This window comes from Gouania willdenowi, chromosome 14 (assembly GCF_900634775.1).
Source record: "Gouania willdenowi chromosome 14, fGouWil2.1, whole genome shotgun sequence".
Lineage (NCBI taxonomy): Eukaryota > Metazoa > Chordata > Actinopteri > Blenniiformes > Gobiesocidae > Gouania > Gouania willdenowi.
In genome coordinates, this window is record NC_041057.1 from 13,898,621 (window position 1) to 13,923,915 (window position 25,295).

At 38.9% G+C, this 25,295-nt stretch overlaps 2 protein-coding genes across 12 annotated transcripts in view; one reads left to right on the forward strand and one right to left on the reverse strand.

Moving 5' to 3' along the window:
- Positions 1 to 1,495: 1,495 nt before the first annotated feature.
- LOC114476154 (fibroblast growth factor 13-like) overlaps positions 1,496 to 25,295 on the reverse strand; it is a 31,343-nt gene continuing 7,543 nt past the window's right edge. Inside the window, exons 1-5 of one of the 6 annotated variants that reach the window (XM_028467469.1) lie at positions 24,412 to 24,501; positions 13,345 to 13,455; positions 8,452 to 8,555; positions 5,950 to 6,148; positions 1,496 to 2,797 (exon numbers count right to left, since the gene is read on the reverse strand). In XM_028467469.1, coding sequence (XP_028323270.1) covers positions 2,658 to 2,797; positions 5,950 to 6,148; positions 8,452 to 8,555; positions 13,345 to 13,455; positions 24,412 to 24,442 — 585 coding nt within the window. In that variant the 5' untranslated portion in view covers positions 24,443 to 24,501 and the 3' untranslated portion in view covers positions 1,496 to 2,657. Of the gene's footprint in view, positions 2,798 to 5,949; positions 6,149 to 8,451; positions 8,556 to 13,344; positions 13,456 to 15,460; positions 15,481 to 15,675; positions 15,910 to 24,052; positions 24,073 to 24,331; positions 24,502 to 25,295 lie in introns of those variants that run through there. The other 5 variants (XM_028467470.1, XM_028467467.1, XM_028467466.1 and 2 more) reach the window with 5 other exon arrangements.
- f9b (coagulation factor IXb) overlaps positions 16,047 to 25,295 on the forward strand; it is a 37,819-nt gene continuing 28,570 nt past the window's right edge. For 2 of the 6 annotated variants that reach the window (XM_028467461.1, XM_028467460.1), the window contains exon 1: positions 16,669 to 17,292. The gene's annotated coding sequence lies outside the window, so the exon portion shown is untranslated. Of the gene's footprint in view, positions 16,548 to 16,651; positions 17,293 to 25,295 lie in introns of those variants that run through there. The other 4 variants (XM_028467462.1, XM_028467463.1, XM_028467464.1 and 1 more) reach the window with 4 other exon arrangements.

Below are 25,295 nucleotides of genomic sequence, written 5' to 3' on the forward strand. Positions count from 1 at the left end.
ACATTTTGCAACACCTTATACTCAAGCCTGCATATTAATAATTCTAGGGGTAAAACTGGCGAGAGGCTAATAAATGAAAAAAATAAACAAAATGATATATATATATATATATATATCCTTTTGTTTATTTTTTATTTTATATATATATATATATATATATATATATATATATTTTCCTTCTTTTTTCCAAGTAACGCTATATATAGTAAGTCTAAAATTAGTAAAATTCTGTTAAATACCCTAAAAGGGATGTAAGGGGAAAAGGGCAGAAAAGTGGCAAATAATTCAACTTAAACTTAACTTAAATAATTCAAACATTTTATATGAAGTCACTAAAAACTTGTTGATAAACTGAAAAACACAGTTGAAGGAAAGACATTTACAAAGGTAGTGTATATTATACCAATGAAAACAACCTACCTATGATGTAGGCATTTTTACCATATTATGGAGTCAGCAATGATGCTGGGATCAAAGGACAAATCCAATAGAAGAGCTACAAGCACCCTCTAGTGGTGATACTTAGTTACTACACTGGGTGTTCGTTTCTGCAGCAAATCGTGAGAATTCACTCGGAGAACAGTGAGGATGGTTTATCAAGTTTTCCAGATTTTTACACAACTATCAAAAAGTTTTGACTTTAAGGTTCATCTTAGAATGCTACGAAAGATTAGCTTACCAAAGTTACAGGATACAAACCATTTCTACAGTCTTTTGAAGATTTGACATTTGAGACTTTTTTTTTTTTTTTTTAATGAAAAAAAGAAAAACAAAACACGAAAATCCCAATTTTTCTCTAAACTAGTGTTGGATTGAACGTAAATTTAAATCCATATCCTGGCTACTATTTTTCACCATAATATTACTCAAGAGATTCAGTTCAAAGTAAAATATGATTACCTATGAGTAATATACAATACGATAAAGCTAAAAACAATGAAATCATTTGAAATTCATTTAGAATTAAGGCTTAAACTAGAGCACTCGGAGAGCGCAGACCTCCGCCAAGTCCAGCACGAGTACCGGGCGGCACTACATTACCCATAAGCCACCGCGCTTAAAGGAGCAGGCCCAGGCACAGCTTCTATTTTCCTATTTGTTGGTATTTTCTCATTTTTGGTAATCCAGAACATCACCAAATTTTAATCACATGTTCCTTGTCCCATTATCAACATTTCCTGAAAATCTCATTCAAATCCATGATTAACTTTTCATGTTATCTTGCTAACAGACAGACAAACAGACAGACAGACAGACAAACAAACAGGGTAAAACATAACTTCCTGCTTTACGCTTCACGTTTGGTGGAGGTAATAATTGTAAAAGCGTATTATAGGCTAATGGGATATTGTCAATAACAGGCATAGACTCAACTTTGGTAATAATAATTAAAAAAAATAAAAATAAACATCTTCATATTTCAAACATTTTGAATGGTTTACTTTTCAAAAGTCTGAACCAAATGCTGATAAAGAACATGAACAGAAACATCGTATTTATTAGAAAGAGTTTATTTAGTGCATTTCTAGTTTGTCCACTGCAGGAACCAAAATATGAAGTTAAACTGTGCTCCCATTGGTTCACCAAAGTTCCAGTCCAACACCATTGGTCCACCCGTGGTCTGGTGCATTACTATTGGTCCAGTAGTGCCCGCCCTTACAATGCTTCACTAGTGTTCTGGTACGACACTATTGGCTCACTAGTGTTCTCTTAAGGTCAGGAACAGGTTAGACCAAAAAAAAAATAAAAAAAAAGGACCTTCGGGCATGCTGCTACCGAGCAGAGGTCCACAAGCTTCCATGCAACAACAAACAAACAAACAAACAAACAAATAGCATTAGGACATCAACAACAACAGAGGGAGAGATAAACAACAGCTTTGCCTTTAAGAAGTGAGCATGGAAGCATATACAGTAAACCTTATATGACCTGCTAAAGCCCTCAGGAGGTTTGTGGGATATACAACAGCTCTTAAAAAGGTGAAACCCCTCCCAGACTCAGGCGTGCGCACACATCGCTCTCACTCGCCCACGCAGCACAGCATGTACTCAACCTCTTACACACACACACACACACACACACACACACACACACACACACGCCAGCATGCAAACAAACCAGTCCTCACCCATGTACGAGGGATACGTTATTTAAAAATATGACTTAACCCCATGAGCTTTGTGTAAACATAGCGTATCGTAGAGTAGATAAAGACTTTTCCTCCTCCCTTTGTACTTTCTACCGTGTGCCTTTAGATAGCAGTGGTTAATACTTGGACTCTTTGGTTCTCGGTAACAGTCTGTTTTTCTGACTGTGTGACTGACTTTCTCTCACTCTCTTTGCTCTGACTGCTTACAATAACACAGCAGGAGGAGTCAAGGGCAGAGATCCTGGTGTCCTGTCCCTCTGCAGGACCAGAGCAGCAGAGACTGATTGTCCTTGATACATATGTACATACAGTCAGACACAGTGAGCTCCGTTAGGTGGAGGAACACACTCCCCGTCCTCCTTTGTCTGCTCCTCACCTTGTCCTACCCCTCACCACTCTAAAGTGTGGGTGTGTCCTCCTGAGATCTGTATATATGTGTGTGTGCGTGCGTGTGTGTGTGTGTGTGTTTTAATGTGTGTGCATGTGAGGGGTTGGGGTGTGCTAGGGGCTAGGATAAGTCATTGTTGCTGGGTGACTTCCCTCCACCGTTGAGCAAGGCAGATGCACTGCGACTCTTGGTCGGCGTGCCGCTGCTTGAACGAGAGAGTTCTGTCAGGTCGTGAAGGGAGGGCTCCCTGTACATGGCCACTGCAAACACACAAAGGGTTAAAAAAAAAAATATCATCACTAGAGCAGGAAAAGGAGTTTATACTTTGAGGTCACAAACGAGTGGAGCGCACACCATCAGGTAACGTATGGGAACCACAGGGAAATCGGAATCACACTTTACTTTACGTTTCATACGTACGGCTGACATTACGCTGTCGTTATCATGAATAAGGTGTCATGAAGGCTGTCGCTAAATCATGACACCTTTGGAGCTATGTTAGCATTTTTTGGGTTAGGTGGAGGGATCTAGTGGGGTTAGGGTTAGGTAGGGATAGACATGTTTAAAGGTACAGGCTACAGGAACCCCTTCCCCTCCCTATAACAGTACATTTAAAAGAGTAAAATCAAAATCAAAAAAATTAAAAATTAAAGCCAGGAATTAAAGGAAAAAAATCCCCAATAAAACAGGTCCAGGACTCAATAAAGGAGGAGAGGGTCTACAGCTTCCTGTGAGAATAAAAACCAGATTATAACACCACCCAATTCAAAAATGTCATAAAAAATAAATACTTAAAAAATGGATATAAAAAATAAAGTGCTTATCCCGGGATGTGCAGGAGGGGTTTGGGGTATGTGAGGTTAGGGTTAGGGTGAGGGAAAGTAGGTTAGGGTAAGTGTTTAGGAAGAATGGGTTAGGTGTAGGAACCTGGGTAATTAAAGGTAGGGATAAAGTGTTCGCATCATTGTGATATAGACATACAGTATATACATACAGTTGGGCCCACATGCGTTTAAGAAGGGTTCAGGTTCAGGTTAAGGGTGGGGTTAGGGTAACCAACGACACTTAATGACTATTAGCCTTCATGACACCTTATTCATGCTAATGACAGGTGTCATGTCATAATAATGACAGTGTAATGTCAGCCTTTATGTATCACACTTCAAGTAAAGTGTTACTGAATCCTTTAGCTTCAGTAAAATACGGTCACATGACCATATTTGGTATAATGGTCTGAGCAATAAACGGTTTTGGTTGAGAATTAAAAAAATGTCTTTATTATGGGTGGGGCTCCTGGAGCATTTAAGACACACCCAGTCTATTCTATAAAATCTCCCTAGAACAATCTACGCTATGCTAAGTACCTACTCAATACTTACTATGCCTCTCTAGTCACAAATCTCTCAATCCAATCGACTCGCCACATTGCAGAGTCCACAGGTTTTAGTATTTATAAGAGGGGCGGGGCCAACAGTGGTGGTTTGTGATGTAAGAAGCCACCAAAACATCTCAGCCAATAGCAAAACTCAAATGTAACATCCAGGGTTTATTCCACAGAGGGCAGTCACTCGTACATTTTTACAACAAAATATGCCAAATTCAAAAACTTGGACTAAAATGTCAAGAGATGGACAAGAATCAATGAACAGCACTAATTCATACACAAATATATTTGTCTATAGGGAAAGAACCAAGTGTGCAATGAGCAAAATAAAGTGCAATACACAGTTGTTTGTGACCAATGGCCCTAAATCAGTGCGACCCCCACATCGACTCATGTTGTCCTATTCTAACACTTCAGTTTTATCAAAATATCAGGTTTGTAGAAGAACAAGACATTTCGCATTTTAAACTGAAAGCATCTCAAGAAACTAAAAAAAAAACATAACCCTGGAAACAATAGATTATTACACATTCATTATTATAAGTATTGGCAATTTTTAATTTTCTTCAGAATGGTTTAAAAAAAAAAAAAAAAACCCAAACATTATTCTGCATGGTATAAAACACCCTGTAAACCCTGTTTAAATCTGTGTTTTTGGTTACAGACACAGTATATACTATGAATACATGATTTTTTAATCTGCACAGAGGATAGGGCATACATAAATGATTCAAACTTGAATGAAAATATAATTAAACTGAAGGTATTTAGAGGATCATCTTCTTTTCAAGGTAAAAAATAAAATCTCACTATGTTGACTGAAACTAAAACAACCTAAAACATACATTTCATGATGCTGCTAATGGGAAAGAATCCCATCCATAAAAGTTCTTTTCTTATTTCTAGTTTTAGGTTTAACTACCTTTTTTTCAGACAGATTGTATATACGAACACATAATGATAATGTGTTGGTTTTGTTATTTCCTCTGCCTGCAGAAAGCAGCTGTAACATGACACTAACATCACCTTCGATTGCAAACCTTTTTGGAAACAGTGGCTGTTCCACACTGTGACATAATGGAACCACATTAGCATTTATTCTGAGCCCTGTTTGTGTCGATCTTAGCTTTGTTTACCCTCTCCACCCCTTGGGGAACATCGAGCTTTTTAGATATTGTAGTCATCATTGGGTGCTGGTTGGGCGGTGTGTGAATGATTCATGAATCCTTTCTTTCAGTAAAAACATCCTTTAGACAGGGGTGGACTGGGACTAAAATTCAGCCCTGGCATTTTCTGTCCAGACCAGTCCACTACATAATCAGAGGACACCATGGAGAAGCTGTTATTAAGTCAGTAGTGCTCAACATGTGGCTCTTTATGCCTTCATTTTAATTATTTCCCCAGAAAACCTTAAAAGGGGGAAACTTTTTAACCCCTTTTTACCTATATCCTGTGTCTTATTCCTGCCCCTTTTCAAAAAGTTCTGACACTTTTTTCTTCTTAAAAAATATCCCTTTATTCCTATATTTTGTTCTTTTTGACACTTTTATCCAATTTTTCTTTAATTTTTTGGCCACTTTTCATCCAAATAAGCTAACTTTTGCCCTATAAATACCACTTGTTTCCTTTTTCTCCGACATTTTGCCTCTTTTTGTTCCACATTTTTGCCCTTTTTCACTATTATTTGCCACATTATGCTTATTTAAGCTACCATTTGCCATTACATACCACCTGGTTCCTCGTTATTTGCCAATTTTTTGGCCACTCCTGGCTCATTTCATTTTTCACTGTTTTCTTGCCACATTTGGACCATTTTTGGCCACCTGTGTCCATGTCTGCCTCCACTTCAAAAAAAAAAAAAAAAAAAAAAAAAAAGGTAACGGACGGACCGGCCCCACACTGCCAGATGGCCAATCCACTCCTGCCTTTAGCTGAATTCGGAGAGAAGAACTCCCTATTTGACTTTACTTTTAGTCTATTTCACTAAACCCTGCAGTGCCATGTGCCGATATTTCCACGGAGCCTCACCTTTGAGTGGTTTGGGTATAAAGTGTGCAGCAGCCTTGTTCTTCTTGACGTGGTTCCCCTTCATGATTCCTCCCTCCTTGTTAAGTCCCAGATACCAGGCCCGACCTGAGGCCTGCTGCCGGTACAGCATGGAGGAGTAGGTGACGTAGTAGTTCTCGAACACCGACTCCTTAAATTTACACTCCGGGGTGAAGTGCTCCTGAAGAGGCAGAGCGTGACGGATATTAGCAGAGGTTACAACTGATAGAGGACACAGAGGTGATGAAGTGAAAAGAGCGAGGAGCGAGCTACAAGCGCTCCATCGTTCCTCCCTTATGACATCGGTGGAGGTAGTAAAAGTTCTCGTCACCAGTAGTCAAGTAAAAGTATAGATACTTGAATAAAATATGACTCGGGTAAAAGTAAAAGTATTGAAGTTGCTTCCTTACTTGAGTAAAAGTAAAACAAATGTCCCTTCAATGATAAGACGGGGTTTTTAAACCAGCAAATTCCATATCTTCTATTTTCTTGTAGAATACTACATGGAAACATGTTAAATCTGTTACCTTTTTGAACACCTGGAGAGTGTCGCACTCATAATAAACACAATTTGTAAATAAAATGGGTCAAGAAAAATAATCTATGCGCAAATGCTCAATAAAACTCAAAACCTTTGCGTTTAACATTTGTAAGAACTTGTAGAAAAAATGATAAATGAAATCTGTTACCCTTTATGAACACCTGGAGAAGTTAGCGGTCATCATCGATAACATTTGGAAATAAAATCTTCTGAATGGCCAGAATCTCATGATTTTTGGGCTTGCAAATAACGCACCGCATCCGCCATGAGTCGTGGTTGTTGGTTTGCGTCTTTTTACGCCGTGACGTCATCTTCGAAGGTCTTGAAAGTAACGAGTTCATTTCAAAAACATAAGGAGTAGTAGTGCTGATATTTGTTTAAAAAAGTAACGAGTAAAAGTAAAAAGTCGGCAAAAAATAAATAAATACTTGCGTTAAGTACAGATACCAAAAAAAAAAAAAAACGACTTAAAGCTGCACTACTTGAAACTTGAACCATGACAGAGGGGCATGGCTGAATTCAAACTGTAAATCCCGCCCACTATGATAACCCCTCCCAGTCTCCTCCTCTCAAAAAAATCACGCACGAGAGCTGAACGTGCGGTAAAACATGTCGCCACGCAAAAGGATGCACACAAAATATAGGAAAATGGAACATTAGATTACTTGTCTAGAAGGAAAACAGCCACTTACACGTCCAAAGTTAGTCTAAGACTAAAAACAAGTTCACACCGTGCACGCGCTTCACTATACATCGTGGCAGCCAATGAGGAGGCTCCTTTGTGGGCTCTGCTCACTCCTCCTTTCTCTAAATCCTGTGCTTGGAGGTGGAGGAGATGACCACCAAGACTTTGTCTTCTGGGGTTTTATTAACTAAAATACTTAATTATAAGGCACAGACAGCATGCAGATGTACAATTTTTTCAGAAATGATTACTCTTATGATATACTATATGACGCTAATAAGAATCTTATTTTTAATTAAAGAAAATAATTTGAGTACCCCAGCTTTAAGTAGAGCAACAAAGTATTTGTACTTTGTTACTTGTCACCTCTGGACATCAGCGCCTACAACCATCAGTTTGGTCCCATATTTGATTCATTATCTCAGCCAGGCTTTATTCTACAAACTTAAGATAGCTGACATTTGCATTTTCTTACTCCTGCATCTCCATGGCAACTGGCTACCCCCCTGAATACCAACCAGCCCACTGAGAGAACGATGGTGCCCAGCGGAAAGATGCAGAAACAATGCTGATTCCCTCCATCACCTCTTCATTTTGATCAGTGAATGCTTGCTTTATCCCCTCAACAAAACGTGAACGTTATGGCTAAAGCCAGCATCGTCAGAATAACATCAACACTGAGAATCAGAATTGGACGTGATCAAGTAGATATTGTGCTGGTGTACGTGCCGGCACAAGCGTAGCAGCCTGTTGTTATTAAACTGAAGCGTGCAACGTATTTTTATATCCTCGGTTTTCATTTTCTCAGGTTTTGATCGGAGCGATGGACATGCGGGGTACTTTTGTTGTTTCTTTTGGTTTATTGCTTCCACATGACTCATCATTATGACATGGAAACCAATTCCAGAAACAGTTTGTAAATGGACAACCAAATATTTTCCCTATCAAAGATGGACTGAAGGGAGATAAACAGAAAGAGAGGCTCAGGAATAATCAGAAATCCATCCTGATAAGCCACATTATTAGAAGCTAGATAAAGAATCCTCAGCCACTGGGTTATTACACCCTGTGGCAGCTGAATCACAACACAGCACCACAGTTAAAGTATTGATGCCATTATAGGATGATAATAAGCCCGCTCACACTGAAAGCTGTTGCTTTATTACTCAACCTGATCCAAAGAGGAGCTTTTAGCCTCTGTTGAAGGATGAGGATGAGGATGTGGGATGCGGTGTGTGATGTGTCTGTGGTGACGTACGGAAGTGTAGAGGAAGCCTTCGTTGTTCATTGCCAGGTAGAGCTTGGTCTGGACACCCTGGATGGCCACCACACGGAGTCCCACTGGGATCAGGTTGAACACAGCTGAGCAGAAATAAGCACAAGTATTAGGATTCACACCCAAACAAGTCGTTACCAGTACGAATGACACGGTTTCACCACATAGAGAAGCTTTCCAAAGGTTGGTTCAGGTGCTCAGGCCGTTCATTTACAACAGCAGGTATGACGTAATATATCCATCTTAGCCCTGGTTTGGTTAACATTTAACTAAAGGATTCAGAGTTACAATGGTTATGTTTCTACCAAATCTACAATTAATGAGCTCATTCTTGATCCAGCAAAATGTCAGTTTTTCTGTTCACTCAAAGGTTTGATTTGAAAAATGTCACAAGTTGGTTTGTTTTCTATTTTACTTTCACATAAATTAAATAATTGAACTCCAACTGACTCACCAATACTGAATGTGTATTCATCCACTTGATTTAAGTCTTATTACAACCATGCCAGAAGAAGATTATATAGACATATGATTAATAACCACAATAAATGACAAACCTATTTATTAAATTAGCTTGGTCAAATATGGTTAATGTTTAAAAAAGAAAATAATTTATAAAGAGCGCAAAATTGTCTATCAGGCTATACTATTAAGTATTTTTTAAATGCAACTTTCTTTTTTCAAAATTCTTCTCAACTTTAACTGAAACACTGTCACCAATATTACATATTTATGTATTTATCTATTATTAACAACTGACAGGCAGGAACTAGAGATGTAGCCACAAAATAATCTTTAAATAGTGAGGGAGCACAATTAAGAGATGGGGCACACCTGAGTGAAAACAGGAGGGAGTCTAATCACTCCCACAGTGCACTGTACATGATAACAAGGTAGGGTGTGATGTCACAGACAGGAACCCATTACCAACAGAGCAAGACAAACCTAAGCGCTACAAACAATCAGAAAGTATTCTGGAACACCGATTGTAAAGTTACGCAAGCTAAATAAACAGCAATTTTTTTGCAATATTTAGCAACAAACCACGTTTACAAAATGTACCAGATTTACAGCAATAAATGTTAAATCGAAATGTTAAATGAGGACCAGTTTGATCTCAAGTAAGCCACAGTTTTAAGGTGGGAAAAAGAACAATTTTCAATCTAAATGTTAAATCTAAATCTAAATATTCAATGCTGAATCTAAACGGTGAATTTGCACATTAGCTAAATATTTAGTTTCACCCATGACATTTAGATTTAACATTTGTTATGGCAATTTTTATATTCATCATAATATCGTCAAATGTGTGTTCATGTGTACAATTTGTCATGTTTTAATACATGATGACTCCATTACTCTTCGCACTTTTGAACAGCTGAATCATGTTAGATTAAACAGTACAGATCGTATTGTACTCAGTGCAACACAGAGTCTCTGCTGAAGGCCATACACACGAACACACACACTATCAAGGATAGATAAGAGTGGCGCCCAATCTTCCTCATAATATACACGTCTTCATCATCCTCAAATGTTTCCACTGTTGGGCATCTGACTCCCTCCTTTTCCTCACCTCAGGGTGGAACCTTTTCTGTTATCTGTATAAAAGCTAAAGCTGTGAAACTGTTAGTTAGAGTGGGTCTTGCCTTTTTCCTCTGCCACGAGCCTTTTGCCTTTCATTCTTTCAGGATGGAAGCTTCTTTTTTACTCCTTTTTTTATTTAATTTTATAATAAACCTTTTTTATAAAATCATCAATGCCTCGCCTGGACTCCATCATTCAACCAGAGCAATAAATCATGTCTCCAAATGAGGTCAACCGCAAATTTGCCGTGACACATTTAATTGTAACATTTAGATTTAACATTTAATTGTAACATTTAGATTTAATTGTAACATTTAGATTTAATTGTAACATTTAGATTTAATTGTAACATTTAGATTTAACATTGACATTTTTACGAGAAAAAAACATCACACATTTCCCAAATATTGCTGTAAATCTGGTCAAAGTAACATAAAAAAAAATTCTAAATGTTGAAAACAGGTGCTGTTTATTTTAGCATTCGCAAACTTTACAATCGGCGCCCCATAAAGCATTAACAACTAAAAAACTAACAAAACATGACAAACATATTTTTCCTGACTAATTTTTCAGTTGGGTGTTATTTAATTCTATGTACATACAAGACACACACACACACACACACACACACACACACACACACACACACACACACACACACACACACACACACACACACACAGATTTTGATATGATTATTGTTATAGCAATTGATATTCTATAGTCTAGAGGTTCATTGTGGCTTCAGTTTTTTTTTTTTACAGCAGCGTTCTGATCACGTCATTGTCATTTACATGTGACTTCTCTATTATTGCCTCAATTATAAAATCAGACGTGCCACAGCAGGAAACTCTTAGGGGTGAGCAAAGGGTACGTATTAAAAATAGCACTGGTTACTAAAAGTGATAATGAAGTAGGTCATGCTGCAGACGTGTGGTGAGAGATAGGTTTGGATCACGTCCCTGGACGGGAATAAAACCAGAACCAACATCCAAAAATGAGAACAGACATTCTAAACAAAGAAAGAAATCAGGCGCTGTGAGAAAAATGCAGCACAAAGCTGAACTTTATGTCACGAAATTAGGGGCCCGAGTCGCTACAGTCGAAGCCTTTTCAGCCCTTTCAGAATAAAGGTCCATGCGTGAAAGTCTATACTTCCTTTACATGCTCTCCTCCTCCACATGTGTTCCTATTGTTTGGCTCTTTGTGCACAAACACGTGTTGCTTTGACGTCCCTGCAGTGCAAACATCTGCAGCTGGAGCGTGATCCATTAACGACAGTCAGATGATTCATGCACTTGTTTAATTATCGTGATTTACTCAACCACGTCCTTCTTAATGACTGCGGTTATAAGCGGAGGAGAATGACATAGATAATCCATCTGCTGGGTCAACGTGTGGAACGCTTTCCATCATGTTAGCCCGTCTTCGTCTCATCCCTTCATTTAACACGCTGTGTGCTGGTGTCACACGTATAGGACACGTTAACAACAAGGACGGACAACAGAGCAGAAAGGAACAAATCTGTCATCGGATCAACCGTTCACCATGGGAATCCAGGTTATTGTTCTGTCGTGCACTCGCAATTTGCTGAGACGCAGGAATTTCATTAAACACTGGCAGATTTCGTTGTAGCCCGATGGCCTTTGTAGGTAAAAGCCTGCATGATCTCACTAATTAAATAACTCCTTGACATGTTGTAACACGACAGGCAGGATTAACATCCAAACATCAAATGAATTCCCACAGAGGAGACATTTTCTCATTAAACTAGATTAAATTGACATTGTGTGCTAACTCCAAGGTGGAAATGTAGGAATTCGATCAAAGCTCCCAGTGTTAAACTGCACACCTTCAATAGGTCAGGATTTAAATGCAGCAGTGAGTGTATTAAACTTACAGACTGGTTAGGTATGTCAGAATGTAACAGATCAACTCATGGGCTGTCGCGTACTTACGTTACATACTACTCATACTAAGTCTGACGTCACAATGAGTATGTAGTAGGGTTGGGAACCTCTGGGTACCTCACGATACAAAGCTCACAATAACGATTATCTCACGATATGACGATGCAGCAATTATTAATACATTGGTCAGAAATCAATCTCCGATTATCTATGACATAAGAAGAAAAACAAAGATTAAGTGAAAAAATACACATTTTATATCTCTGAAAGACAATAAATTGAAAAAGTGTCCTATGAACGGTGACACTATTTTAAATCCCAAAAATCCCCCCCCCCCCAAAAAAAAAATCAATATTTAGCGCGAACATATCGATAATAGATTGTGCGAAAAAATATTGCGATATATCGCCGTATCGAGATATCGTCACACTCCTAGTATGTAGTGTGTTCCAATTCGATAGTATGGAAGGAGTGAGTACGCGAGAAATACTCAGATATATACTATATCGGACATTTTTTAAGTATGCACGGTGGGCACGCTAGTCATACTCTACCGCCCCACAATGCATTGCGAGCGGAATGTAAAATCGTCCTGTTACCGGCTTCAAGTTAAAAATGAAACATTCCCATTTTATTTTGTAAATTGGGCTCTTATTTTGAAGTTACCCGCAAGTTTAGTCAGTCGCACAATGACGAGTCTCCGAAAATCTCCGAAATGTCGGCATGAAATGTATTTCTGCGTTTTTTTTGGATCAAATGACCAGATGTTGATATTCTACTTGGTCACACAAAAGATAAATCTTTTTCTGTATAAATAACCATATTCAAAATAAAAGTGTGATTCATTTTTCCTGCATGTTTGTCCCCCACCCCCAAAAAAGCACAATGACCTCACTTTCTCGCTTAAAAACGTTTTCAGAAATGTCAAAGGTGGTGAATCAACGGAGATCTTTAGCCTCTGTGTGCTTCCGGGTTTTGTTGTTGTAGGTTTGAAATGCATCTTGGGAAACCTGGAAGTATACTTCAGTGGCCATCCTAGTCATATATAGTAGACAGTGTATGTACTTTTTGAGTGTGTAGTGTGTTAGTATGCAATTTCAAACACAGCCATAGTGTTTACACCTGTTGTTGAGTGGTAATAAAGTAAAATTACTCTAAAAGAAAATTGTGGGCCCTGCAGCTTTAATCTGTGCACTTTGCATGTTCTCTCTGTCTAGAACCATTCATGTTAGCTTAATGGGAGCTCTGAGGTACAGGTTACCAGTCCATCATCTTTTCAGAGGCCAAACTGAGATAGTTTAAAACCCTGAACTGAAAAGATTTGATAAGATTCCAAATATCTGCAGCAGTTAAAGGCTGAAGTTAACTTGGGACGTACCGTAGGTGCTATCTTCATCCTTGGTTCCATCGATGGTGCCATCAGGCTGCATCTGCAGCTGGAAGCCTTGGCGACTGGAAAGCCTGGTGATGATGCCCTTTAGCTGGGGCTCTGAGAGGGAAGCAGAGGACACGAGACACATTGATCCCTGACCTTTTGTACCAAACCAAACATGAAATGTGATTTCATTTAAGCTTTGACCTCTGGCTCCTGTCAGGCAGCCTAAAGTGCGCCGTTGTTAATTGGATCCACTAAAGTGGATTTAAACACAACAGTGGTTAAATGGCGCATCACTAAAACTGGGGTTCAGGAACCACAAGTGACATATTGGGTTCTTGGCAAATAATTTAGTCCATATTTACACATTTGTGGATTATGAATAAAAATGTTACAATTGCAATTTCAAAGCAGCCAAACACCATCCCATGTGTATTAACTTTAGGCTTATAAACTCCAACATAATGATCATTTTGATACTGTATGATTTTCTTACACTACTTCAAGATTTTTTTTGGTATTTTTTGTCCGAAATGTATGTGTATGTATGTTTGTGTGTGGAGTTTGCATGTTCTCCCTGTGTTTGCATAGGCAATATCCTTGTAATTTGAGTGTAAACTGGTTTAGGAAGTTATCCCAGTGGGACACCCCAACCTAGTTACAAATGAAAACCCACGTTATCTCAAAGTGCTCACATTCACACGTTCATACACACCAATGGCTGTAGCCATGAGTGTTGATTTTATAACAACATATTTCAGCATATTTTTCCAACAATCCATTTCAGATCCACATAATCACAAAAAAGACTCAAATAATTGAAAAATGTCTTAAATTAAAACTAAATGGACAAAATTCAAGACTAAGTCCAATAATAACAAGTACATGAACAAACTACTGTGTTCCCATGAGCAACATGAGCAGTTTTTGGATATCACACATTATTATATTACATAACGGTTTAGGCATGTGCTCCATTAAAGGGTGGGACACTTTAGTCTCACTATTCGTAGTTCTCCAGACGAGGAAAATACATTACGGCAGAACTTTTTTGAGGACATGCTGTCAGAGCAGATCAGGAACATTTAGAATCTAGGTCAGTAGTTCTCAACTGGTTTGGCTTTAGGATCAACTGCCATTACTTGACAGGAAGCTACTGCACAAATATGCGAAATGAAATATTGATTGTAATAAAAACAAATGTTTTATGACCAAAAACAGTTTTTAAAAAGTATAACTTTTAAGTTGGTAACATTTAAAATGAAAAAAACAAACAAACATTGTTTATAAATAATTCACCTTGAAAATAAAAGCACAAGATAACTCTTTTCCTGCTTATTTTGCTGTATAAATAACGCTATTTCTTTTTTTTAAATTTTTGTGTCCTCAAAAAAGTTGGATGCCCAATGACCTGCAAACTAAAAATGTAATTGTCATTGTTCAGTGCAAATTACAATAAACTTATCTTTCTATTGCATATTATTACAACTTCTTTAGGAGTACAGTATGTATGGTATTATTCCCTACTGAGGAATGTGCAAAATGTAATGGGTAATACCAAAAACAATTCATTTTTGTTAGGTAAATTAAGTTTGAACAGCTCCTACAGACCATTAAACCGTTTTTTTCCTGGGAAATTTTCCCAATAATGTAAATTTGAAAAATGCAGTTTTCCCTTTTTGTGGATGCTTTTGTAGATTTGTGTCTCTATTATTAATTTTTTGAAAAATAACTTTTCAATTAAAAAAGGAAAAAAAAAACACACACAAAAAAACATTTTCAATCAAAGAAAAAAGTGTTCCAATGCCAATTTTTGGGTCTCAAATTTTTTTTTGCATTTGAACACTTTTTTATTTGATTGAAAATATTTATTTTTGATTCAAAAAGGTTTTTTGATTGAAGTGATTTTTTTTTTTTGGATTTTTTTTTTTAAATAAAAACACAAATCTGCCTCCATAAACTGCCTACAGTTTAAAAAATCGCATCAGTGTGCAGTAAATAGAATAAAAATAATAAATAAAATTAAAAACAAGATTGAAAAAAAACTGTCTCAGGTTTCAGCCCAAGATCAAATGTAACAAAAAATGGAGCAACTTCGAGTTAGACACAAGGAACCAACTTTTTGACTCGCAGACAGAAACAACCGATCCAGGAATCGATCCCACACACAGCAGCTCCAACACTTTCTATCAGGCCACAAAGTTTGATGCTGACGCAGAGGAGACAGATGGAGACACGAGGAGATGAAGAACAAATGTGATGATGATGATGATGATGATGATGATGATGATGATGATGATGATGATGATGATGTTGTTGCCCTCATCCTCACACCTGGTGGTCGCTTTCTCTTCCGTTTCTTTCTCGATCCAAACAACTTGACCCTGGAGAAGACGTTCAGTTTGCTGGGCTTCTCGTTGTTTCCTTTGCTGTTGCTCGGGCTGCCTCTGTCCCTGCAGGCGTTCGCCTTCTCCCGCTCCCGCTCCCTCGCCTGCCGCTTCTGGCGGATCAGAGAGCTGGCGATGGCCGCAGCCCGGGACATGTTCCCCCGGCAGACCCCAACCGGGCTGTGGGGGGGTCGGTGTTTAGGGTGTGCGTGGATGGGGCTCTACAACAACCACAGCTCAGTCCGCTGCAGGCTCGGACTAGATCTCCGTGGTTCCGCCACGGATCCAGAATCCATCACTGCGTGCGTGCGCGTCATGGATGGAACTCAACGCTTCTGATTCCCAGTTTCCAACAGCTGTCTGCCACTAACCTGCCCCCCCCCCCTCAGGTGGTGCTGGTCCTGGGGGACTGAGGATGAAGAGCAGAAAGAAGCAGGTCCTGGTCCAAAGCGTTTCTCACAATCTCCTGGACTGGTGTTGATGCAGATGCTGCAGATGTTGCTTTGCTCCTCGACGCCGTCCGTGCAGAAATGCAGCAGCAGCAGCTGGGGATGTTTTGTCAATGGAAGACTGGCGGGGGGAGAGCGGTGTCCGTTCATAAAGCTGCTGCAGCCCTGCCCGCCCCGAGGAAGAGGAGAGAGGAAGAGGAGGTGGATGGACGTGATGGAGAAGAGGAGGGGTCTCACTCCTCATCATAGGGGCACCTGTAGCCCTGAGCCCCACGTGTCATGTTATTTACATGTTCCAGTGCAGAAAGAAAAAGAGGCACAAAAACGATCAGCAGAGCCATCAAATGCTGCAGGGACGTTGGTTTTAATGGTGATTAAAACAACAACAACAACAAAAAAAAACTTTTAATTATTTCTAGTTTATTGTCCTTTGAATCAATATGAATCAATATAACATAGGATTTACATCCTCAGAGGAAGAGGAGAGGGGAAGAAGAGGGAGAGAAGACGAAGACGAAAAAGAAGAAGGGCAGGTGAGAGATGATGATGTAAATGAGGTGGAGAAGAGGAAGATTGTGTTTGTGTGTGAAAACGCTTGTAGAAAATGTATTGCATAAGGGGATGATGATGATGATGATGATGATGATGATGATGATGATGAATGAGACAAAGCAGGATGTAGAACACAATGAGAAGAGGCGGTGCTATCAGCTGCTGCTTTTTGGTGCAGTTTCTTCTTCTGCTTCTTCTCTGATGCTCGTGCTGCAGAGCTTCACTCTATAGGTGTCATTTTCTCGATGGTCCTTGTGCTGAACAGCTGCTGCAGTGGTGCATAGCAACTGGTTAGAGAAGAAGAAGAAGAAGAAGATGATGAAAAAGCGGAGGCAGCAGCATGCAGAGAGGTTGCACACACGCAGGCGAGGGTCGACCTACGTGTGGCTCTTGGCACATGAGTGGTGCCTACTGTCCTCCTGTGGAAGAAGCAGGACAAATCAATAGATGGAGGATGTGGTGAGCAGTTTCAAGACTGAGGAGGAGGAGGAACGAAAAGTGATGGACTTTTGATGTGGAGGTGAGAACTTATCACTGAAGACACCTATGGGCCCTGTGGTTAGGTAAGCTCCTTATGAACATTGGGTGGACTGGGACAAAAATTCAGCCCTGGCATTTTCTATCCAGACCAGCCCACTACGTTATGAGAGGACACCATGAAAAACCAGTTATTAAGTCAGTAATGCTCAACATATGGCTCTTTATGTCTTAAAGAGTCTTTAATTATTATTCCCCCAGAACCCCCCCTCCCTTTTTTTAACCTATTTCCTTTGGCCATATTCCCCATTTTTTTGTCCATTTTTGCAAGTCCTTTTGCATGACATTGTTATCCAACTTTTGTTCTTTCTTTGATTTTTTTTGGCCACTTTTCATCCAGATAAGCTAACTTTTGCCCAATAAATACCGCAGCACTTGTTTTCTTTTTGCCCTACATTTTGCCACTTGTTGTTCCACATTTTTGCCCTTTTTCACTATTGTTTACCACATTTGGTCCATTTAAGCAACCCTTTACCATTACATACCACTCCGTTCCTCTTTATTTGCCCATTTTTTGGCCACTCTTGACTGCTTTTGGCCCATTTTAGTCCCTTTTCACTCTTTTCTTGTCACATATTTTCCACTTTTGCACCATTTTTGGCCACCTGTTGGCACGTCTGCCTCCACTCGCTCGTCAAAAAAACCCCAAACAAACATAGCGGACTGGACCGGTCCACTTTGGGTCGACAGGCCCACTAGGACGATGCCCGGTACGCTAGATGACCAGTCCACCCCTGCTTCCAGCATAGCACCCTACTCACTGTCCAGTTTTTTAAAGGCCAGTCTATCTTTCTGCACACACACTGACATTTGTCCTCTTTTTGAGAGAGTCCTGTAAAGTTTTTTTTCTTCCCGGATCTTCTAATTGAATAGCTTTGAGGAACGATGACAAGCATCAGAAGCAAGAGTGTGTCCAGAGAATTGGGAGTAGACATTTAATCTTGTTGGGCTGGGCATACCCCTTTACAATAGTTTGGTTAATGCAAGCCATTTGGGGTCAGTTATCACTCACACGACAGGCAAAACCCCTGCAACTGTGAATTCTGAGCTTTTATGTGGGATCAACAAAATGTGGGTGTTAGTTCATAGTGACTTGCTACCATGCAACAGGCCTTCAAAGATAAAAACTGATAGTATAGAGAAGAAACCTAAATAATATGTTTCAGTCCTAGTTTCTATTTTATCTTGTAAATAAAGGGCCCGAAATAAAAATCAATAATCGAAGCACGTCCACCTCACAGCAAGAAGGTCCTTGGTTCAATCCCTAGGGTGAACACATGGGTTGTTTCTGTGTGGTTTGCATGTTCTCCCTGTGCTTGCACGGGTTTTCTCCGGGTACACCAGTTTTTTCCCACAATCCAAAAAAATTTAGGTGCATTGGAGTTCATTGGTGCGACCGTGGATCATTGGGTAGAGTGGGTCTTCCAGTAACCGAAGGGTTGGGGATTCGAATCCTGCTCTATCAAAGTCATTGTCGTTGTGTCCTTGGGCAAGGCACGACATTGTCTTGTATGAATTGTGCATGAATGTTGGTGGTGGTCGGAGTTGGTGCGAAATGGCAGCCACGCTTCTGTCAGTCTGCCCCAGGGCAGCTGTGGCTACAATGTAGCTTACCACCACCGGTATGACTGATGTGAGTGACTGGTGTGATTGAATAATGGTTTCTGTAATGCGCTTTGAGTCTGCTCAAAAAAAGTGTTGCCCTGTGAATGACTGGCGCCCTGTCAAGGGTGTAGCCCCCGCCCAGCACCCAATAAGAGGTGGAGATGGGCACCACCAGAACCCTGAAAACAGGAACAAGTGGGTCAGAAAATGGATGGATGGATGGATGGATGGATGGATGGATGGATGTTCTTTTGTAAATAAGATGTGACTGTAAATGAGAGACAGGAGAGTGAACTGCTGCAGGAGTTGGGTTGCCAGATTAGGTTTAGAGTTTTCTAACAATGCTTTGCAGGCTACACTTTGTGGAGTTTTGACAGTTCCTTAGTAGAATTACCAGTTGAATCTGGCTAAATGAGAACTCTTTTTGGATAGCTTTAATAGCACATGCTAAAGTCAATAAGCTCTCGTAAAAAATAATAATAAAAAAAAATCTATTTTTAATGTGTGCAAATGGAAGATGTTAATTTTGAGGGTTATCTGCCTGAAAACAGCTGTTTGTTTAGGAAAACAACTGCTTTGTGTGTCAAAAACATTAAATACTGAGACACTGACTGTAACTGATGTGTAGAAAACCATGAAGAAAAAAAACATCATTTGTTGTAATTTAAAAAAAAAAGAAAAAAAAAAGGCGACTCAATTCTCTTTTTTTCTCACCACCCTTTTGGTGTTTTAGAAAAGGCCGCCCTATAATGTGCAGCGGCCAAATATAACTTCACATGTGAGTGTGCATTCCACACAGACCCAACTTTTGCCTTAAAGCTTCAATAACCAACCCATTGTGTCACTGGGAACATCCAAATATCCAAACATGTGGGTGCAGCCAGAGAGCGAAGTCTGGTCCTTCATCTAATTTCTATGAGATCCTGCTTCACACCACGTGCAGTGAACAGCAGCTCATTGGGACAGAAAAAGCACAAGCAGCGTAAACAGATCCAACACGACGTGTTCCTGAGGAACATTAAGCAGTCGGTCCAGCCTACAGACAAATTTATATGTTAGCGAGGGCAAGTAGATCAATAACCTAATCAATAGAAACGCAATCCGACAAACAACACGGAGAGGAGTGGTGATGGATCTGTTACTGGGATGAAAACAAATGGCATTTCAATAAACACTATACTGGATTTATTTAACTAATTGGCCTCTAATACTCAGGCTAAATGTGGAAGAATATTGACGCAGTCTGAATTTTGGAAAATTGGCAGTGGTGCGATATATATATATATATACATACTGTATATATATATATATATAATACAGTATATGGTGAAAAGATGGAGTACTTTATACTATAACTATGGAACACATTTAAAGAAGAAGTTGATAGTGAAACTAGGGCTGATTATTTTAGTATTTGATTAATTCATCAACTTTTTTATTTGATTAATCGTTGAGAAGATTTTCAAACATTTGGCAATCTATGCTTCTTGATATTTAGGGATGTCCCGACACAAGTTTTTCACTTTCGATACGATACCAATACTGCAGCCTTGGGTATTGACCGGTACCGATATCGATCCGATACGATATCAGCATGAATCATACATACTTTTATTACTTATTGTGTAGTGTGGAATGTTAGAAAAGGCTTGATTATTAAAAAAAAACAGACCCATTTATTATAAACCAATGGATTACATATAATTAACCTTTTGGAACAATAATGTGCTATGATTGAATAAAATAAATAAATAAATAAAATAGAAGATATTAAATAAATAAATTTAAAAAAAAACAACAATATATAATATAGCAGAGATTTTAGATGCAGTCCATCTGATGAGGTAAGTAAGAACAACAACTAACAATCCTAAACAAAATAAAAACTAGACAAAAATGCTGTTACTCCATAGTCCTGGAGAACCCCTGTCCTGCATGTTTTAGATGCTCCCCTGGTTCACCACAGCTGATAGTAAAGGCTCGTTATTAGACCATCATTAGACTCAGGTATTTTAGAGCAGGGAGACATTTAAAACATAATTACTGACTAAGCATAATCAATAACAATGATTAGTTAAAAATAAATGATGTTCTGTTATTTTGCTTAATGTATAGCGGGAGCTGTATTTGTTATTGAATTAATTTGTTGTTGGACACGCCCCTCACAGATACTGATGTTAAAACATAGGTGCAAAGGTGGCACATGATCAGAGGACAAAAATGTCCAATTTAAGTAGTTGTGTTTTATTTTTGAAGTTAAACACAACAATGTTAAATTTCATTTTTTATCATTGAACATTTATTTTACCAACATTTAGCACTGGGGTTGTGGTTAATTATTAGGCCTTTATTTAAGTATTACTAAATTAAAACGTTGTCTGAAATTATTTTGTTACATTGTTGTACGTTTATTTGTTTTGTGCAATAAAAAGATCTCAAGCGGATTTTTGCGTCACGTTATCGAATAAGATCAAGAGGCATAAAGACTGCAAAATGTGATTGTAAAAGGTAGCTCATTATAATAATACCCTAATAATATTAGGCTTTCTCTGAAGCTACATGATGACACCATCATTAGACTCAGGTGTGTTGGAGCAGGGAGACGTTTAAAACATGCAGGACGGGTGCCCTCTAGGACCCCAGATATTATACATGGCTTCATTAAAGTAGATGATAATAAATAAGATAATCAGTGTCTGAACTTAGATATTATATATGAGTGGATCTCCTCCTGGGATGAGTATAAGCTAAAAAGTTTAAAACCACACTTTGCATTGAATCTGTAACAGACGGATTATGCAGTAGGATGATGGTCAGTGCTGCTATTTAAAATGAAATACCCAGTTGTGGTAAACACAGGCTGTGTAAAAGGCTTTTTAAAATAGATCAATATTTCAGTGCTAATTTAGCTCAATAGTGTAGACCAGTCTGTGTCCATTGTTATGTTGTGGGGTTTAAAGGGATCCTCCACTGTTTTTATAAATGTGGCCTAAAACCTTTGAAATGTCCTTATTAGAAGATCTATTCCAAACAAAACACATTATTTTGCACCATATTTGTTTTATCCACTTTTAAAAGTGGGACTACTTCACCCTGTGCGCCGCCGTGTTGAAATGACGTAATGAGCCCCCCCCCTTTTTTTAAATTTTTTTTTTATTTTTACTTGTCTGCACATGCTGTCAAAGGTCAACACTACAAGAAGTGCAATCATTATGACACAGCAATGCATGTTTTGTTATTGCAATAAAATAAATTGATTTATTTTATTGCTTAATTGTGACCATCACCAGCCCTCCCTAAGGAAGAGTAAGAGATCTTTTATTATAGGGAGGATATAAAAAGGGAGAGCAGTGTTACACCTAGGTGGAGGGGGGAGGGGGAGGGAGCAGGGAGTAGAGACTCAAGGTAGGAAATAGAACGGGTGGGGAAGAATAAATTATTTTACCGTGAGGGTGAGATGTGAAGTTGTAGAATATATTGTGCTTATTATGTTGTGTAATCAAGTGTGAAGCTTAGCTATAATGGTGGTGGCTGTGGACAGGGGGAATGAGTGCGTGGTAATACCTAAAGCAGGTATTTGGGATTAACGTGTCTAAAGTTAAGCCCAGTATGAGTTTTATCCCACATCCCAAGGCATAATGAGCCCCTTTTAGTCCATTGAGTTCTATAGTTGAAGCATTTAGGATAATTTAGCAGCTTTTTCAGGCAAAATGTCAACTTGTGCTGCTTTGGGTTGCTCTAAACATCAGTAAACCCTATCAGTACGCCATTAAGGAGAGAAGAAGAGCTCAGTAAACAAAAGAGGTTTAGATTGAATTTTTTTAAGTTTTACTGATTTTTAGAGCAACGTGAAGCAGCACAAGTTGTCATTTTGACTGAAAAATCTGCTAAAATGATCCTGAATGCTTCAACTCCATAGAACTTAATGGACTAAAAGGGGCTAATCACGCCACCAATGATGTCATTTCAACGTGGCGGCGCACAGGGTAAAATAGTCCCAGTTTTAAAAGTTAAACTAATATGGTGCAAAATAGTGCGTTTTGTTAGGCATAGATCTTCTAATAAAGACATTTCAAAGGTTTTAGGGCCACATTTGTAAAAACAGTGGAGGATCCCTTTAATGTGTCTCAGTGAAACCATTTCTGCTATTCTTTGGTTGTGAAGGTTTAGTTTGTCATTGCAGGATGAATTAAACAACATCAAAGTATCTTATAGACTTCAACACTTGATTCTGAGTAGGATTAGTGGGTGTGGCAGACACATGTTGGGATAGAAAGTAGTTTAAGCCATATTTCCTCTGTGGTATCAAATGTATTGGTTTATTTGGTTGGAGAAATGGTGCTCTCTAGTGGTTTGGTTTTCCTTCTTCTAGTGAGAATAGAGAGGAGATGCTTAACGAACCACATTCATACTGGAGCCCAGTGCTGTAACTGACCACAATCCTCCATTAGAGTCGAGCAACGAAATCAGCAGCTCAGTCAGAGAGAACAATCACAGCCATGACTTTCCTTTTGAACAAGAAAACATCTTCATTCACACACGTCCTGCAGTCTGACATGCTTTTAAGATAATATCTATATTTTCACCGAGCAGAGTGGCATTACTTTTGGGTGGAACAATCCTTTTTTGTGCCAAGTAAACACAAGAAATAGCAACAAATACATCAACGTGAGCATGCTCTATAAAAACAACAACAACAAAATAGTTCAGAAGGATCTATTCATTGCAGTAGCATTACACAAGTCGAATAACGTAATAGTAGCCCAGAGATAGTGAACACAAATAGTCTGTAATAGTGATACTAATAATAAAATAGAAATAATAAGACACGTGGTAAATATTTAGTCACAAACTGTGACTCTGGATTTGGGGTGATTTGTCGCATTAGCTCAAAACAAGTGAAAGCTAACAAGATGAGACCTCAAATCTCACACTTTTTAAAATGTAATCCATAGTGAAGGAGTTCTAAGCACACACGGATTCAAAAGTAACAGATTATGTTCCTAAAACCAAGTCATTCTCATTCCTTAATTTGCAAAGTACCCACTATCACTCTGAGCTTATCGAGTGTGTGGTTTAAAAAAGAAGAAGCAGCATGAAGTGTGCTAACAAGACAGAGCTGTCCTTTCTAGAAGGGCGCGTCCTTCAGCACCATGGAGAGATCTCAACCTGTTAACTTACCCATACGTAATTTACTCCAGTTATACAAAATGTTAGTTAAAACAAATACAAACAAGCTGAGCTCCATAGAAGTATGACATCACTAAAGGAGAACATCCGACTGGGTAGATTTCAGGACGCGGCAGCAAAATCACAACAACTTTCTCAGGCCACTTTGCGACTCTCGAGAGCATCACAAGTTTGTTATTATGCACCATTATTTTCCCTCTTCTAAGCTTGGGTAGCCTCTCGTTCCTAAAGTGCATCACAAATTATCAATGAATTTCCATTAATGCTCACCTTCTTTAACGCTAATAACATCTGCGTTGCAACAGTGACATAAATCGCCTGTTATTGGAGTTTGACCTTTGGGATCCTACCTGAGGTGGAGCGACGGATAGGGAAACTCATGCTGTGCCCGTGGAGCTCTGCAGCCTTGTGCTCATGGCTATGTGCACTTCCTGTTGTGTGCTGCCCGACCAAAAGCGGAAAAATTACCGAAGTTCAAGCTAGAGAATACTCCAGGGCATTGGATCCATTAGGCCTGTGCACATGGTGTTGATGGTGGATCATTACAGAACATTAGAGGCCATTAAGCCGTTGAAACTGGTCATTAATGATTCATCTCGGGGCCCCGCTGATCTGGCACAATAAGACAGGGAGGGAGCCAGCAGGCCTTTCCCAAACACACTGGTCTATACAGGACAGTGTGTGGGTTTGTGATAGTATTCATCAGGCAAATTGGAGACAAACTAGAGCACACATGCACCAGTGCTCTACTAATAATATCTAATATCAAGTGAGTCCCAGAAAAGGAAGAGGCATGATACAGTCTACCATCTTAATTTGTTGCTTCTGAAAAAAAAAAAAAAACACACTTAACCACTATTAGTTAAAAAACTGTATTTTCTCATTTAAAAAGCAGCTAAAACTTCCCATTTGTTTATGACACTGCATAGTTATGTAATCCTAATATTTTATTTATCTATTTCCCCTGAGAGCTTTAATACCACAAGATGTCAGGCTAGAATATGAACTACACTAACGTGTTCTGGTGTTATGATCAGTTTGATTATTGGGAGACAACGTTAACGTTTCAGGCATTAAATAATAAATCTAAACTAAGGTTGGTAATACACACATTTAAGGAAGAAAAAAAAAAAAACAACTAAAAAACGGAGATTGTGAACTGTTTACAAACCAAAAAAAAATAAGAAGAAATTATCATCTAAAAAAATACACAAAATGACTCACAAAAAAACAC